This window comes from Seriola aureovittata, chromosome 13 (genome assembly GCF_021018895.1).
Source record: "Seriola aureovittata isolate HTS-2021-v1 ecotype China chromosome 13, ASM2101889v1, whole genome shotgun sequence".
NCBI classification, from domain to species: domain Eukaryota; kingdom Metazoa; phylum Chordata; class Actinopteri; order Carangiformes; family Carangidae; genus Seriola; species Seriola aureovittata.
Window position 1 is genome coordinate 4,577,226 of NC_079376.1, and position 17,596 is coordinate 4,594,821.

Below are 17,596 nucleotides of genomic sequence, written 5' to 3' on the forward strand. Positions count from 1 at the left end.
GTTCGCAGTGTGAAAGCACAATGTGACTCATTTTATTGCCTGCTGCAAGGAGCGTCGTCAGTCGGTGTGTCACCACGATTTATTGATCACCATCTTGCTCATCAGGGAATAAATACTGATTTCAAAAAGCCTTAATTTCCGACAAGTAGTGCAAATTTGTGCTCTCCATAAACACATTCAGTGCTTCAGTTTCCTCATTCTTGTGCATCGATTCGTATTAAAAGCGAGCAGCTGCTTGCTCTTTATCCAGCCGCTGCACCACGAGGCTGCTTCTACACAAACCGGTTCAAAGGGAAGGGGGTGAAAATAAAGGCACAGAGATTTGGACTTCTCTTCCAGTCCTTTCCCTCCCTCCCACCGCAGCAGCTCCGAGAAGTTTCTAGAAGGCTCTGTCGACTGCGATCACCGTCAACGCTCTCTACCGCACAGGGCCCGACTGTCGGCCCTGCGAGCTTCAGCCTTGATGTGTCAATTCAGTGGATATCACCGCCTCAACCTCCCTTTCCTCTTCCTCTCCCCAGGGACCTCTCACAGTCCTCCGTCAGGAGAAAGCAGTGGGTAGAAACAAAAAAAAAACAAAAGCAGCAGCAACAGCAAAATTTCGCCTCCTCTCCTCCATCTCTGAATTCAAACCTGATCCATTTATAGACTACATACAAAGTCACAACAAACATCTGAAACATATTACAGACTAACAGCTACACAAGCAAATGGAAAAGTACTTTTATCTTTTAGACATCCTGCTCACAGCTGGAAGGCTGCTTCGCAAGATTACAGCTCGACACAGATTTGAGCTCCTAACTTAATCGATGCTTCTGTGCAGAGGCTCGACTTCATTCGTTTGTCGTTTTGACCGTTTGCCCACGACAGCTGTGGTCTGCAGGATTTTGGGGAGTTTGCCACAGCCGTGTGGATTGGAGCGCTACCAGAGACACGGACCAAATGCTGAGGGGATAAACAGGGTCACGCAGGAGTGGAGGATGACCTTACATCAATAATGCAGACTCCCACTGTCCTCCCTCTGTTTAAACACAGATTGTCTGGCTTCAGTACCAGCTGATGTTTGTTTCTGATGTTTCACCTCAGATATTGCTTCCAAAAAATCTTTCGCAATTGTATAAAAGCACATTTCATTGCAGATTCAATGAATTCTCCATTTGACATTTGTTTGCAGCATCTGCTTTGCCGAATAGAATCCGATCAAATTTGATTTCTACACAAACTGCAGCAAAATAAAGGAAAATGCTCCAGTTATGTGACATTTCATTTTTTTCATACTTTTTGACATTTCGGCATCTAAAACCAGAGACAGATCCAACAGGTATCACAATCTGGACCCAGCCCTGCTCCTCACGGTATCAGTGGACTCTCTCTAATTAGGTCACTGTATTTAAAACATGCATTGGCTGTCTCCATTAGCAACGAACACTCCAATTAATCAGGCCAGACGGGGAAGCCACCGCGAAACAATCACCACACTCGAGTAATTTATCGATATCAAGCTCAGTCTGAAGGATACGACCACTGTTAACAGGCATTATTTAGTGCTTTGGCAGCAGGCTTCAACAACCACACACATCAAATACGACAGCAACGACGACAACTCTCACACACACACACTCACGCACGCGCACACACACTCACGCACGCGCACACACATATATATTGGAGATTTTAAAAAGAAAATCTTCAAAAAGCACAAAAAAAATTTGTTTTTCAAAGTGTGTTTCACAAAAGGAGTTCTGTGTTGTTGACTTCTCAGCGGGGTCAGCCACGACTACCACAAAGAGACCAAAGAAAAGCGCTGCTGCAGTGCATTCTGGGGATTTGAGTCAATATTTACAGCCCGTGGAATGATAACGTACCGTTTTTTTTATTTATTTACACACATTATCAGCTCCTCTCCTTCCTGCAGCGACGTCCCAGCCCACGTCTCCCACACTGTGTTTTTTATTGAATCAATACTCCCACTCGTCTGTCTTCATGTCCAGGTAGTTGAGAATGTTCTGGGCGAACTTCACCGCCTGCTTCCGCGCCACCTTGGTCGTCTCGTCGCCCAGCGGGTCCACGGCGTCCAGCGCCAACAGCTGCTTGGTCAGTAGCTCCTCCAGCATCATGTAGCTCTTGTCGACCCGCTTGCCGTCAAAGCCCAGCACCTGGGCCTGGAGGTCCGAGAGGCTCCCTAGGACCAGCCACACGGCCCGGTGTGACGGGTGCTCGTTGGGGCCTGGCTGGCGGCGTGCAAGGGCCTCACGGAGGTCCAGGAAGGTGATCACAGCTTGGACCTCCACCACGGCGCGGCGGCGAGCCTCTCTGATGCACGGGTTCTTGGCCGTGTCCACCTGGTCCAGGTGCGTGAGCATGCCTTGCAGCTCAGCTTTGGGTCTGAAGCCGAGGTCGCCCATGGCGCAGTGCCGCAGGATGCCCTCTCGCAGGTGCGACACGTGAGCTCGCACAGCCTCGATCTCACGTATGGAGTTGTTTTGTGCCAAATCATACCTGAAAAAACAGGAAGCATAAGTACTGTATTTCAAAATAAAAGGCAACCAAATAAGAATCATGTTTTGTTTGAAGAATTCGTTTCCAAGTGCTTCCAAAGGAATGAATATAAAACGTACAAAAAAAGTATAAAAATTTAAAAAGCACAGGATTATTACTTTACTTGATTACGCTAATACAGCTGATCCACTCTTTGTGCCTGTTGTGCTTGTCATTTATCAGCAAGCTAATATTAGCTAGCTATCCAAAGAAACACTGCTATCAAGTTGTGTACACAGCTGTTTTTTCCACAGCTGCTTTCCCTGTGATCGTTTTCTATCTCTTCTTTTGGCAGCCTGCTTTTATTTCATTTTGAAATTACTTGTTTACTGCACATGTTGCCTGAAGTCATCAACATCAGTTTAGTCACTGCTCTTTGAGATGAGCTGTTTTTGTCCAAACTACTGCAGAAAAAAACTACATTTTAATTCAGAGGGCCCTGCCTCCACTATTCCCCTCACTTCTACTCTACAGCTCTGGTTCTAGTACCAAAGTATTAATATAGATATTTTACAGTATCAACACAAACCCTCAGTGTCCATTGTATCAGGTACACCTGTGCAACCTGATACAGTCTAACACATAATGCTCATAACGTTCAGCTTTTAGTGGCATAAATATATTCAAATAAAAATATTAGGAACACATCTGATTATAATGCAGTCTGATACAACATCATCACTATGACCTCAGTGCTAAACAATATAATTGAGGTAACACCTCTATGATAAATATATAAAAACAATAGAAAAGTGGACTTTATTGCAGAAAACTTGCATTAGCCTGCGCAGGTGTACCGAATAAACAAAGTGCACAAAATTCAACCTAAAACCAAACTGATTCACAAAGCAATCAACTGTGTTTGAAATGATCATTGAGTAACGTGATAAGATCCAATCATCACGGTCTGATTTTGCTAGAATTCAATATTGCTGAATTATCGCCCGGCCCAGGGAACTTGAATTAACACGTCCTGATGTCTCGGTGAGCGTCACTTCAGTGCAGTAAAAAGCTTTAAACGTCAGGCGGGAAAACGTCTTTCTGCAGTGTGGTGATTCAAAGCACCAGCTGTGCCAGGCTGAGGGGAGGCGAAGCTGCTCCAACCCACCTCCAGGGAATCACAATTAAGACAAGGAGACAAGTGTACCGCCAAAATAAAAGCATAAGTCTAGTAAAGTCAATATAAATGTGTGGTATGCCACATTTTAGAGAAAAAAACTCAATATTTTTACTCTGGCTGATCTGACAGTTGCAAACAAATACATTTTAAAATTGGGATGTCAAAATTGTGTGTAAAAGCATCCACACATTTTCTTTTTCAGTGAGATTTGTTATTTTAGTGCATATGTCTTTTTCTCCTGTAATAGAAAACCAGAATTGGGGGACAAAGTGGTTTTTGAAACAGAGCTGAAGTCTGTGCCGTTTTACATAATGGAGCACTTGGTAGGCGTATTGGTCCTGAAAAAATTGGTATCAGTGATTCTCTGTTGATGTGAGTCTAATTCACTCCTGACAGTGCACAATGATTCAAATCAAAATTTAACAACACATCCCAGTCCCTCCTACAGTTCATTATCCACGCGGAAGTGAAGTACAACAACATCAGTAAATGTGCAGTGTAAGTACAGCACAGGCACACTCTGAAGTAAAGAGTTCAATACGGACTACAGCTGAAACAATTAGTCAGTTCGTCCATTTAGATAATCAATTAACCGTTTTTAAAGCAAGAGCACTGAAGCTTCAATGTGAATATTTACTGGTTTTCTCAGTGTTCTGTGATAATAAATTGAACATGTTTGGTTTTGAACTGCTGGTCTGACTAAACAGACATGAAGACGTTATCTTGGAAATTATGACCGAGATTTTCTGCCATTTTATAAACTAAAATTAATGGATTAATGAAAAATATTCTGATAATAATCTTTCGTTGCAGCCGTAATCTGCATACTACATCCTTTATGCCTACCTGCGCGTGTCGTCTCCCTCCCCCTCCAGGTCCAGATGTTTCAGCAGCCCGTTTATCTCCTCCACAACCTGTTTCCTGTAATTTCTGATCGCTGCGTTCCCGGAAACATCCAGCGCGTCCAGCTCTACCTGCATCTCCGTCAGGATGCGTGACAGGTGGGCGCAGCTGTCCCTCCCGCTCAGGCCCATTAGCAGGGCCACCAGTTGACTGCGGGCCACGCTCACCTTCACCATCACCTGGTTGATGCAGTGCACGGCCTCATGGGTGTCTCCGGACAGCGGCAGGGAGAGGGTCTGTTGCTGCGTGCGCCCCTCGATCACGTCCTGTACTGCACACAAGCGTGTGAGCGCCCGGTAACGTGCTTTGCGCAGCGGCACCCTGCCTTCGGTCTTGACCTGGGTGAGCCTCAGCACGATCTCCTGCAGGGCGTCCACCAGCTCGTCGTTTATTTCCGCCACCCCGCCGGCACGTTGAGGCGCCACCACGCGTTCGTCCACCAGCTGCCGTGCCTCGTTGCTCAGCTGCTCAATGGCCACACGGGATGGATGAGTGGCGTTCTCCTCCAGGTACCGCAGGAGGCCCTCCACCTCCTGCGCTGCCCTCTTTCGTGCCCCCTGCAGCTCCGGTTTACCCTCCGTGTCTACCTGGTCCACCTCCAGCAGCAGCCGGGTCAGCTCTCTCTCCAGTCGCTTGTAGTCGCGGTCGTTCTGCAGGCCGCTGAAGGTGCAGACCTGAGGCCCCAGAGACGCCACCTCCTTCTGGACCTCATACAGCCGCATCATCGCAGGGTGCTGCGGATTGTACGGCTGATGCTGCTGCTCCATTGGATGGTGTTGCTGCTGCTGTGGACCGCCATGGTCCATCCTTTTCCCACCATCAAAGGGCTTCCCAAACAGGCTGAAAAAAGGCAGCATGAAAGAGTCAGGACAATGAGCAACAATACAGAGCAGGGAGAAACAAAGCCTCAGCAGAGCTAAATTTATTGTTTACTGTCCAGAAAGGCTGGATTACTTCAAAAGTTTCTTTTCATATTTTCGCAGCTAGCGCTGCTTGAAAAGGACCTCCAACTAATGTCTGGATCCGTGCCAGAGCAGCTGACAGAGAAGACAATCTCTGCAACCTCAGCCAAACATTTAAATCTCCAAAAGTCCAGAGGAATTTACAACAATGTGGCTGGATGTAAACGCCTCTAGCCCTGTTTCACATGCTACTTAACATGTAGATAATGTGGCATTTCTGTGTTGACGCCAACAAGGTTTTCTCTCAGTGACATTCCTGGGTAAAGGACACAAGATATTACACTTATAACATATGACTTTTTGACATTACAACAAAAGCCGTTATGCTTCACTGGAGAAAAAAGAAAATCATTAAAATCATGGACGAAAAAAAAAAAAGCCCAGGATAAAGTGTTGAATCTCCAGTTTACAGGAAATTCTGTCATCCTCAACATGTCTCAAATCCAGCCTGAGGGCTACAGAGTCATTACACATGAAAATAATCCATTTTATGTGTGAGCAGTCCTGAAGCTCTACTACTGTGCAGTCACTTTCCAAATCGTTGCTGGTCTCCAGTAATGTTACCACATGTGGTGAGAAAAGAAAAAAAGCCTCTGAGAGCTGAACCTAGTGAGTACCATTTGTTGCAGGATCAATTTGCAGTCCGACTGATAGTGGACTGTTGAAGCTGATACCAATATTCATCTCTTTAGATAAACAAATCTAAATGTAATGCAGTCCAGGACAGAACCACCATCACTATGAAAGTGCTAAAGTCCTTAAATATATAAGTGAATCAACATTTCTATGACAGTGTCGACAAAGACTCAACATTACATTTCATAACTCGACTTTATGGCAGAAGATTGTACTGGCCTGCATTAGACTGTACAGGTGTACCTAATAAAGACACTGGGTGTAAAGCATGTGCCAATACTGATGTATTGACCAATGTATCAGCTGATCAGTCGTTCTAGCAACTAACAGTTGATCAAAAACACAAAAAACCTGTTAGACCCATGGACCACGTCAGAAGGACAAAGACAGACTTTATATATTCGTTAAAATAAAAATTTCAGTGGGCTGATGTTAGTAGTTTCATAACTAATTTGTTTCATAATTGATTTGCCATTGCGTGGAAAAAAATTGCGATGGGAGGGTGCTGATGAGACGAGAGAGGCTGCTGGGATGTGAGCTCCAGTAGCCTGTCGTTGAACTGAAACCAAATCCACGCACAATAATTACACACAGAAAAAACAAAACAACACATGAAAGCAGCCCACGAGTCATGACACATAAATACCCTGCACGTCTCCCAATCAATCATGTTGCAGGCATAACTGACAGCAGATAAACTGCAGGGCAGAGCTGCATGAATTATAAGTTTACTCAGGACATGAATGTGACAAGCATATTTTAATATTCTGATTCTGTTCTTTGCTTAAGCTGCACAGGACATATAAACCTTTTGACAACCCCGACCAGTTATTCTTTTCCTTCTTTCAGGAGGCTCAAGTCTTAAACCCCCCTCCCATGATTCGAACCCAGCCACTGATCTATTTAGCCGAGGCAGTATTTAGTGTCAATATGCAGAGTGCAATGACATTAGGATCCCAAATATGTTGCAGTTCAACAGTGAGAACTGTGTTGGACTGATAATGTCCCTAAAACCAGCAGACAGGTGTCTTTTTTTGACCTTGGCCTCTTTTGTTGAGTCTGCTCGTGTTTCTTAATCAACACGACTTCAGATCAATCAAATAAAGACCCATCTAAAGACAAGACAAGAACAAGTGTCCACATGATATATTCATATGAGATCCTCTGCTTACAACCGTGCGAGAAAATGAATGAGGTTAACCTACATTTCGTCTCGACAAGATGAACACCCACATGACAACCGTTCCGAGTATTGCTGTGCGATTCTCCCAGGCTTGTTGGCTGACATGATGCTGATAGCTCTCTAATCCTCATAAAAAAAGAAAAGAAAAAAAAAGATCCTGCCTGCCGCTCCAGCTTTAAATACCGAAGAGGAAAATAAATGTGGCTGACCAACACCCAAAAATGTGGAGCGCTTCAGTACGTCTCCTCAGCCGTGCAGCAAGATTCAGTCAAACGGCCCCATGAGGTGTGTCACAGGTGCCTCGAGCAGTGAGATGTGTTCCCAGTTCAACACGACTTTGAAAATGTCATCAGCAACACGCTGCTTCCTAATCAGATTAATAACAGAGTTCTTGTCAGAGCCGAAAACAATTAAACGATTAAATTATGCTTTGAGCCAAAACCTTTGCTAATTCCAGCTTCTCCCATGTGAGAATTTACTGCTTCTCTCTGTTTTACATCATTTTAAAGTTCAGTTTTTGTGCTTTGGATTGTTGGTCAGATAAAAAAAAAAAAGACATTTTAAAGTGTCATTGTGAGTTCTGGGAACTTGTGATTTTCCTGACATTTTATAGACCAAATAATAAACCGATTAATTGAGAAAATAATCGTAAGATTACTCCACAATGGAAATAATGAGTAGTTGCCCCAATTTTCATGAGATGCCAGTACATAGAGGTGGAGGCAGCTCTGCCTCTGGTGATGTACACTCCTCTGGGTTCATTATGCTCATTAAGGTACAGTATACACACCACTGTTTAAAGAGGAGGGACAGTAATTTCATCTATTTTTGAAGTCATTTTGTGTCTTTTTGCGTCTCTTTGTAGCTGTTTTGCATCTGTTCTTATTTTGTGTGTCTTTAGTAGTTGATTTTGTGACTCTTTTTTAAATAATTTTACATCTCTTTGTAATCATTTTGTGTCTTTAGTAGTGGCCCTTTGTCTCTTTGTAGTCATTTTAAACTTTTCTGTGGTCATTTTGTGTCCCTTTGTAGTTCTTTACTGTTTCTTTATGGTTGTTTTTCTCTTTGTAGTCATTTTGTCTTTTTCTAGTCAATTGCATCTCCTCCTAGCTGTTTTGCATCTTGTTGTAGTTGTGTTTTGTCCCTTTGTAGTTGTGTTTCTGTTTTGTTGTTTTGCGTCTCTCGCAGCAACATTCTGCAGCTGACTAAATCTGAGTTGCTGCTGCTGTTTTAAAAAATGCACCTGAACCTCAATATTTGCTTCTCCCTGGAGATGTGGCGAGTCTGTCTGACTCCTGTCAAAAGCTTTCTGTCACAAGAGATCCACACTGACACAGACGAAATACTACAGCACATCATGCAAAATATTATCAGATGCAGGCCTGAGATGCAGGTTGTACCGTATATTCTAGAGGCAAAGCTATGCTGCTGTTGTGATTTGACTGTGACTGTATGAAATTCCACTGTAGCCTCAGTAGACTGTGCAGCTGTTTGAAGGAAAAAATTAACATTTTTCAATTACTGGATTGATTTGGTTGGCAGATACTCGATTTTAAGAGACTCTGATCAGGATCAGGACACCGCTATTTATAACTGAGATCTCTCACTGTGTTCTTTATTAATGTTAATAACAGTCACTTCAGACAGAGGCTCTGGCATAGGGACCCCCTGACCCCTGAGCGTGGCCAGATCAGTATTCCATCCATGATAAAATGTAAAAAAAAAATCTAGTCCCCTTAAATGAAGAGCAACCTCCAGCACTGAAAAAGATCATGAATTAAAAACTGAGATGAACGAAAAGGAAAGAGTATGAAAACTGTCACTGAGGGAATTCTTTCCACCGTTTACAGAGACACCCAGCCACCATCAAAGTGAACTTTCTATATCAGGGTGAACGGTGAGACACAGGATTACGTTAAGGAACGGATTTGAGTTTTTGCAAGAGAACATGGCTCAGGGGGAGAGGTTGCATCATGAGACAGGCTGTCATTATCAGCAGAGCTGCCTGTGAGCATAATGTGATTGTTGCATATGAATGCTGTGGCCCACAATATGTGTACTTATCCACAGCATCAATAACACTTATTAGAATAGACAGGATTATGTATCAGAATTCCCTATAAAGTACTTTTACGTAAGAGGGCGAGGGGCTGGGCATTTCCAGAATAGTGGATGAATGCATGCCGGCCCACAGATGACAAATCTGAGTATTTATTAGGATAATCTGAGTAAAATCCACTCCAGCCTGGCAAACACTTCAACCCTTGGTTTGATCCAAGGGTTGGCGCCAGGATAGGAAAGAATAGGTTTGCAAGTAGGAATCAGTCTTCCCTCCCATGAGTCACACAGCATGATGGCTAACTGAGCTGGAGGTAACATGCATCTGATCGTGCACCCTGTGCTTAAATCTTCCCCCAAAACCGTTCAGGCACCTTCCCCAGCTCCAGGCTGCCTGCACCGGTCCTGCACGGCTTTGCGCATTATGTCACCACCGAAAATCCCCGTTTGGCCAGCCGGTTCGCCAAGGTATCTACCTCCATAAGAATATGCAGCATCACCACAGCAAATCACCTCACCTCCAGATCTCACTAAACACCCCTAAAGCATCTCCAGGAGCTGTCAGCTGCATCCTCACATCCACATCCACACACACACAAACACACATCCCTCATCCACACACACATCCTACGGCATCGTTCAGCTTTCTCTCACCTTTTCAAAACTCCGAACACATTCGCGCACATTTTTACGGATGTCTGTTTCCATCAGCCACAGCAGGGCGGTTCGTGGAGGACGGTGGCATCCACAGATGGATAATCCCAAAATTCAGGGGGGGCAGCTCGATGGAGGTGGCGATGCTGCTCCGGTCAGCTTCAACACCAACCGCCCGACTGACTGACTACTGACTGACTGCGGTCGGGCTGGTGTCGCCCCTCCCACAGACGATCCGAGGGGGCTTCCTCCGCAAAGTCTTCGTTTTAAAACAACTTAGTTTATAAATTTAAACAATACTGAACCTTACAGACGATTTAAGTGGACGTTTTGGATCCGGCAAAGCAGTAACAGGACTCAGCTTTCCACGTACACTGCTCTGTGAATGCCATTGTCTCTATTTAAGCTAGGCTACCGTTGATCACCTGACTCTGCCCCACCTTGGCCAAATAACTTCAGTTTTCTGGGTCTTAATAAATCAACACCACTCCGTCGCTTTTATAATTTCGTCCTTACCTGCAAAGCCAGCGTACAGCCATCTGAACTGTTGCGGAAAAGTGCGCACCTCCTCTGATTAAAGCTAAACATTAGCCTACCTAGCTACCTCCACTAGTTACTTTCCTGCTCACGAGTATGAACTAACACGGAGTTTCTCTTTGCTTAATAAATGCGAATTAACGCCATTTGTTGGCGTTTTCTTGAATCGAAAAATAAGAGATGTGAATATAATTTAGCTGACTTGGAAATACATTCATATAGACGTAGGAAAAAGTATATGAACGTGTTCACTTGCGGGCGATCGACTTAACTGTTTTCAACAAACCGTAAGTTTTGGTTGTCCAACATTGAGTGTGCTCCATTTGTTTATACCGACGTACCGTTTGTCACGTAGCGGCAAGGGCGGGAAAGCTAATGAGAGCGCAGTAGTACTAAGTACACTATCAAGCTAGTTATAGCCCACCCACTCGAGTATTTCATGTTTTTCTACAGTTCAAAAATAGGGAAATATTAAATAAAATAATGTACAATATGAGTAATAATACTTGTGTTTGTATTACTATAAAAATATTTGAAATTCGCTTTACATAAAAAATGCCTTGTATTTACATATATATAATATTGTAGCCTACATTATGCAGTTCTACAGTATAATATATTAACATAGTATAGCATGGAATATAAAATATAAGGTAAAAAAGTAGTAGTATTTTAGTATGTACATATTATAATAATAAGTGTTACATTCAAATAAATAAAAATATGATGCACTGGTCAATTCTGCTTAATGAGTAATGAGTTCTTGATTTAATTCATGAAGAATTACTTTCTCTAAAAAGTGACAGGTGAAAATACCTTTGCATACCTGTATTTGTAAAATATTTATATGTCATATGCGTATAATGTAAATGCGTGTATAATACAGGACTTTAACTAGTGGGAGAGTATTTCTAAATTATGTATTTTTAGTTGGGTAAAATTTATATAATTGCTAAATAGAATAGGAATTTCCCCGCCCGCTCGACTAATTCCGGGGCGGTAGTGGTGAGATTTCCGAGCGCACCTATTTTCCGCTGCTGGGTTCACGTGACAGGATGGCTGGTTAGACACAGAAGGACATGAACTCTCTGCGCTGAAGTGTGGACGGACAGTAACAGCAGGGTGCTCGGTTCTGTATGGGTCAATAAATGTATGTAAGACTCGGTTTAGTTTCGGTTAATTAAAATGACGTCACGAACAACAGCAGCAGCGGTGGCCTGTTTAACGTGGAGGAGGTTCGGTCCCGTCGCCCTCCACGCTCCTCTGCGCCCACACAGCTTATCAGCAGCGAGCAGTCGGCTCTGCAGCTCCAAACAGGCAACCCAGCAGGACAAAACACCAAAGGTTCGTGCACTAAATCACATTCAGTTATAACAAACACACAGTCATAAATATTACACCGCTGCAGGAGATTCCCAAGCTGTGATGTGTCCACCCACGGCTGCACAGACAGCTTGTGTGTGTGTGTGTGTGTGTGTGTGTGTGTGTGTGTGTGTGTTGCCATGTTGTTGTTCTCGGTCTGGTTTCCGTTTTTTTTTCCATTTTTTATGCAGAATATATATGAATATATGCAGATCTAGATGAGTAATAACACAATCTAAAAATCATCCATTATTAAAGTTACAGAAAGTTTTCAGTTCAGTGCTTAATAAATGTCTTTTTTCAAAATAAAACTGCATAATTTAAAGCCAATTTTTATTGTGACCAGCCCAAGTCACACCTGTGCAGTAATCATGCTGTGTCTTCAGCGTGTTGATATGCCACACCTGTCAGGTGGATGGATGATCGTGCTCACTAACAGGGATTTAAACACATTTGTGAACCGTACATGTACTTGTTCATGTACTAACTAGTAACTATAGTTGAAAAATAAATGTATAGGAGTATAACAAAGTGTAGTTTTTGCTTCTGATGTGTAGTGAAGTAAAAAATAAAGTAGCATAAACTGGAAAAATCCCAGTAAAGTATAAGTAACTGTGAATGAACCAGTGAACTAACACTTGTATCTACCTCGTTTCTGGTCTCTGAGTCCTGGAACGCGTTCGCCTCCTCGCTGCCCTTCTCATCGTGCAGTCTGGTTAGAAATGATAAGCAGTCTCCTTTAGGTCAGCTGCTGTTTAAACCCATGTGACCTTGGTCTGTGTTTGTGTGTGGGAGCTTCCACTGTTTACTCACCTACACACAGGGCGGCTCTCTCTTAAACATGACTCTAACATGTATTTGTATTTAAAGGGGTTTTGTGGAGTAGAAGAAAACAACTTGATGAAATGTCAAATGAAGGTTTGCTAAGTTATGAATGTAGGAGACTGTCCTACTTTATAGTCACATTGTATTGTAGTGGTGTATAGACACCCATTGGCAGTTTATTAGGAACACCTGGATTGAACTAATAGTAATTGAAATTGTTTTAGAGAGATGTTGATTAAACTGTGTGATGATCAGTGGTAGAAAGTAACTAAATACATTTACTACAGTATTTTAATTACACTTGTGCTTTACTTATTTCCATTTTCCATGACTTTAAACTTCTACTTCACAACATTTCAGAGGGAAATTTTCAGCTTTTTACTGCACTGCACATTTATTTAACAGCTATAGACACTTAGATTGACACGTTAAATACTGCGCACGCTTTTCTTAAAACATCTACTTCCTGCTACAGACGAGATTGAACTCTTCTTCAGGATGGATCCCGTCAACAAAACGGTGTCGCAGCAAAAAGCTGAAGTTAGTGATAATATCTCATCTTAAGTGTCTCACAGTATTTTGTTTTTGTTCTTTTTCACATGTAGAGATCCGCCTTCAGGCCAGCAGCCGACTCCACACACGACTGGATCGGTCCTCCGAACCCCCTGTCCAACCTGCGGCCCATCGTTTACCACGTCCCCGAGAACGAGTCGGAGCTGGAGAAGCGGCTGAGACACCTCAGGCAGGAGACGGAGGACTGGAACCATGACTTCTGGACCAAACAGAACATCACCTTCAGCAAGGTTAACATGTTTTTATTTATTCAGTGGAGAAATTAAGCTATTAACTACCTTTTTTTTATCCTACGCTGTAACTCGGGGAGGTCAGAGGTCAAGGATGCTAAGGCAGGATGAATACAAAGTCATTTTAATTCCTCTGCTGCACAGAGATGATGAGGGGCTATTTTCAATAAACTCTTTGCTAACATTGTGAACCAGTTCAGTTTTGTCTTTTACGCAAAGAATAATAAAAGATGTTGCAAAAATCAAGAAAGTTACGATTTTATCTTAATAATTAAATGATTTGCACCTTTAGAGTTTCCTTAGTCTTCATAAGACTTCATAAGAAAAAAAGAATATATATGTACACATTCTTATACATACTTGCAACACAAAAAATATTTTAACAGTGTAATAATCTCATGATGCAACTAAAGATACTAAACAATAGGTCAAAAAAGTTTCTATGTGCTGTGAGGGAATTTTCTCTTGTCCACCTAATGAATGACTGACTCAGGGTGAAAGGTCAGTGTAGGTCGCTGTGCCACAGCTACTGCATTAAACCTTGAGACGCTCAGGCGGCTCCTCCAGACGCAGCTGTGGTTTGCTGCTGATACTGCTGGTGCCACGATGGATAACAGAAGACCTTGGATGGTCAGTAACAAGTGGCTGGGTGTTCTAAGAATCAGCACTTGGGCGTATATAGTCATGTTTCCTTGTTTATACTATACTCACACATCCCCCTTCTTCCTCTTATTTTAGACATTTGAGCAATTATGGAGTGTAAGGTATCTATAGTAATCTCTCTAAGCGTGTAAAGACGATCCTCAGGGGTGCCATCATGCACAGGAGACTGTATTGATGATTCCTCTTTTCTCCTTGGCCAAGCTTCAATAAACATCCTCAGCATAAGTCATCCTGGACGCCAGCGCTCTCTCTTCACCACCAGTGTAATTATTCCTTAACATGTGCACACACAGTTACTGAGAAATCTAATGTCAACCAGATTTACTGGAGCGAAGCCCCTGACTCAGCAGATATCCACCCTGCTGATGTTTCTGAGACCCTGCCTGCTCCAGAGCTGCTGCCCTGCAGCTCAACTTTGACCTCTGACCTCCCAACCTCCCACTGGGGGCTGATCACTATCCCAGTGTCGTCATTATTATTTATCAAGTCAGTAATGACAGTGGGTGTTGGTGTCCTCTGTACGCTGAGCTCTCATGGAGGAAAGTTCTCGTTCCCCAGCAGAGGGCAGCATCGCACAACGACACTTTGTGTCTCCACAAACTCTTAAATCACAATACTGATAAAATACTTTCATTAAAATCCTTCATTGATTCTGTTTCTAATGCAAAGAATTATATTCAAAACGTAATGATGATGAATGATGAAGAGATTTTTATTTCATGGAAATGTTTTACAATTCAAAGGTTTCCAGAAAATGGATGTTATAGGATCAGGATTAATATACACTTTCTCATGTTTTCTATCAAAGGGGTTCAGTCTGCACTGTTTAAACACCAACATTAGTTTACATTTACATTTTTACTGTCAACAAAAAGATGGTTTTCTGTAAGTTGAGAGCGTCACTTCATCCATCTGATTCTCTTGTTTGAAACTGCTTAACTTGAGTCATTAACATTAATATAGTCTCATGTCTGAATAAGGTCAGAGCTGTGTGACGCATCCTTGTCTTGAGGAGTAAGTCAAAGGAGTATCAAACTGTCTTGCAGCAATATATAAAATATATGTATATGGACCATTGTGTTTACCGTTGGCTTTTTGTTTGTGTATGTAGTAAGATCTATAGAAAGAAACTGAAGATAACATATTCATGTTCCCTGCAGGAAAAAGATGATTACATCACCTCACACTTCAAGGCAAAAGGCTTGACTGTGCGTGATGAGCAAGGTGAGGACACACTGGCTTTCTACATATTTTCTGTTGAAGGTTGAAAAACTCGCCTCCATTCAGGTGTTGTGAAGAAAAGAGCATTAAAGTCTTGAATAGAATAAAACATATGCGTAATCTCCTCAAAGTCTGAGTCAGTTTTGACCTTGATAGAAATGATGGTCTGACTTAAAACCATTCAAAAGCACAGAAAGCAAAATGTGTTTTTACGTCACAGCTGTGGATTTAAAGGGAGACTTAATCTTGATGAGAGTATAATATTGTCTGCTGTGTCACCCCCCCCCCAACCCCCCACCCCCCCAGGACGCCGGCGGCCCTTGAGCAGTGAAGAAATGGCCGTCTTCTACAAAAGCTTCCTGGACAAAAACAGAACACGACATGCAAATTACAACAAGTGAGTTGTTGTTGCAGCCGAGTATCTCCCATGGTGCCGCCGGGTGGGTGGGTACATCTCCCACCACGGGAGCTGTGGGCTTTAACTGGCGCCATTATATACCATCCCACCTTGTGTATAGAGAGCAACAAACATTGCAGGCGTTGAAGAGCTTTCTGTGAATTAGCTTTGCAAAGAGGCGGATGTGTTTTTAGGTTAGAGAGAAGTTTTCTGCCCACACACACACATCACCTCTGCAACAGCTTTTAGTTTAGTTTTTATTCCTGCGCGTGGGTTTTAAACTCTAACTTTTGATTGCATGACTGCTTTTCCTCCTTTGCTTCCTCCAGGTATTATTGCTTCCTTGGCTCAGTCTGATTAAAATCTTCATAATGAGCCTCCAAAACAACAAACCTTTATTGCATGCAAATATTATTTCCTTTGATCAAAAGTCCAAAAACCTAAAAAAAGAAACAAATATTAAGTTTATAGTAATAAACGACAAAGAAAAGCAGCAAATCCTCTTTTTTGAGAAGTTGTTTGAAAGTTGTTCCACGACTTTTGCTTGAAAAATTAATGAGACGATTAATCAATCTAACGGCCGTGCTGGCAGCTCTGTGAGGCTGTATGGGACAAATTAAAATCTTGACCTGATAATATAATAATTAATAATAATTAATAATAATTAAAAGTTATCGTATCATCCAAGTTATTCAAATTTATCCTTAAGGGGAACACGGCTGTGTGTACAAAGTTTCACAGTAAACCCATCTCACTCAGAACCGCAGACGTCGACTTCTTGCAGCGGCTCCAGGGGAAACGTCAGTCACTATTTCATAATAATCTATCCAATAGATGTTGAGATATTTCAGTCTAGAACAAAAATGGTGGGTGGACTGACAAACCGACACCATCGTTACTAGGGAAAAATGTATAAGAATGATTCTATACTCAGTGGCCACTTTATTAGGTACACCTGTCAATCTAGTGCAATAAATTCAACCTTCACTTTATAAAGTTTTGTTGACATTTTTGGAAATGTGTAAATTTAATATTTATTACTGAGGTCAAAGTTATAGGTGGCATGTACTGGACTAGAGTGTACAGGTGTACCTCATAAAGAGTGTATGTTGCTGTCATAAATACGAATAATATTGTGTAGTAAAATTACAGTGTTGTATGCCTTGCATCTAAAAGAGGCCATAATACTGTACGACAAAATACTAAACCTGCTCCGAATTATTATTTATGTGATAACAACATGAGTTAACTGCCTTTAATCATTACTATTCTTTTTTTCTCTGCTCAGTTTTTACATCTAGACACTGATAATGAGATTAACTTATTTTGTAAAGCTGTAATTATTTCCTGAATGGAGCGACACACCTCATCTACTGCTGTGTTTCAGTGTTGGATAATCTGTTAACTCGTACTGTACAATTCAATTTAACTTGAATATACCTCTAATCCTCTTTTTTTCCCTCCTTTTTCGTATCCAGGGAATGGTACCGACGAAACTTCACCATCACCTTGCTCATGGCCCGAGTCGCCCTGAACAACATGTGGAGGACTGTTACACATAGCAGCAAGAAAAGCAGCACTCCTACCACCTGATGATAAATAAACTCTTCACCCACTCTGCTACCTCGTGTTTGTGTTTGTTTTTACTGCATTTTAATGTACTTCTGTTCTTCCCTTGTGTTTTAATTGCAAAGAATGATAAAACTACCACTTGTATCTGATTGGAGATTTGTC

General features: G+C 42.2%; 2 protein-coding genes across 4 annotated transcripts; one reads left to right on the forward strand and one right to left on the reverse strand.

Moving 5' to 3' along the window:
• Window positions 1-365: 365 nt before the first annotated feature.
• On the reverse strand, window positions 366-13,377 carry bag5 (BCL2 associated athanogene 5). Of its 3 annotated transcripts, none has more exons than XM_056393019.1 (3): window positions 12,602-13,377; window positions 4,505-5,401; window positions 366-2,499 (listed from the first exon to the last, which is right to left on the reverse strand). In XM_056393019.1, exons 1-3 carry the CDS (start codon window positions 12,655-12,657, stop codon window positions 1,959-1,961), a joined length of 1,494 nt encoding a protein of 497 aa, XP_056248994.1. In that variant the 5' UTR covers window positions 12,658-13,377; the 3' UTR covers window positions 366-1,958. The 3 variants fall into 3 exon arrangements, with proteins under 3 accessions (XP_056248994.1, XP_056248996.1, XP_056248995.1); XM_056393021.1 differs by lacking the exon at window positions 12,602-13,377 and adding an exon at window positions 10,571-11,511; XM_056393020.1 differs by lacking the exon at window positions 12,602-13,377 and adding an exon at window positions 10,055-11,511.
• On the forward strand, window positions 11,642-17,583 carry LOC130179892 (cytochrome c oxidase assembly factor 8). Its single transcript, XM_056393022.1, has 5 exons — window positions 11,642-11,935; window positions 13,384-13,581; window positions 15,405-15,468; window positions 15,772-15,862; window positions 17,341-17,583. Exons 1-5 carry the CDS (start codon window positions 11,777-11,779, stop codon window positions 17,453-17,455), a joined length of 627 nt encoding a protein of 208 aa, XP_056248997.1. The 5' UTR covers window positions 11,642-11,776; the 3' UTR covers window positions 17,456-17,583.
• The last annotated feature ends 13 nt before the right edge of the window (window positions 17,584-17,596 follow it).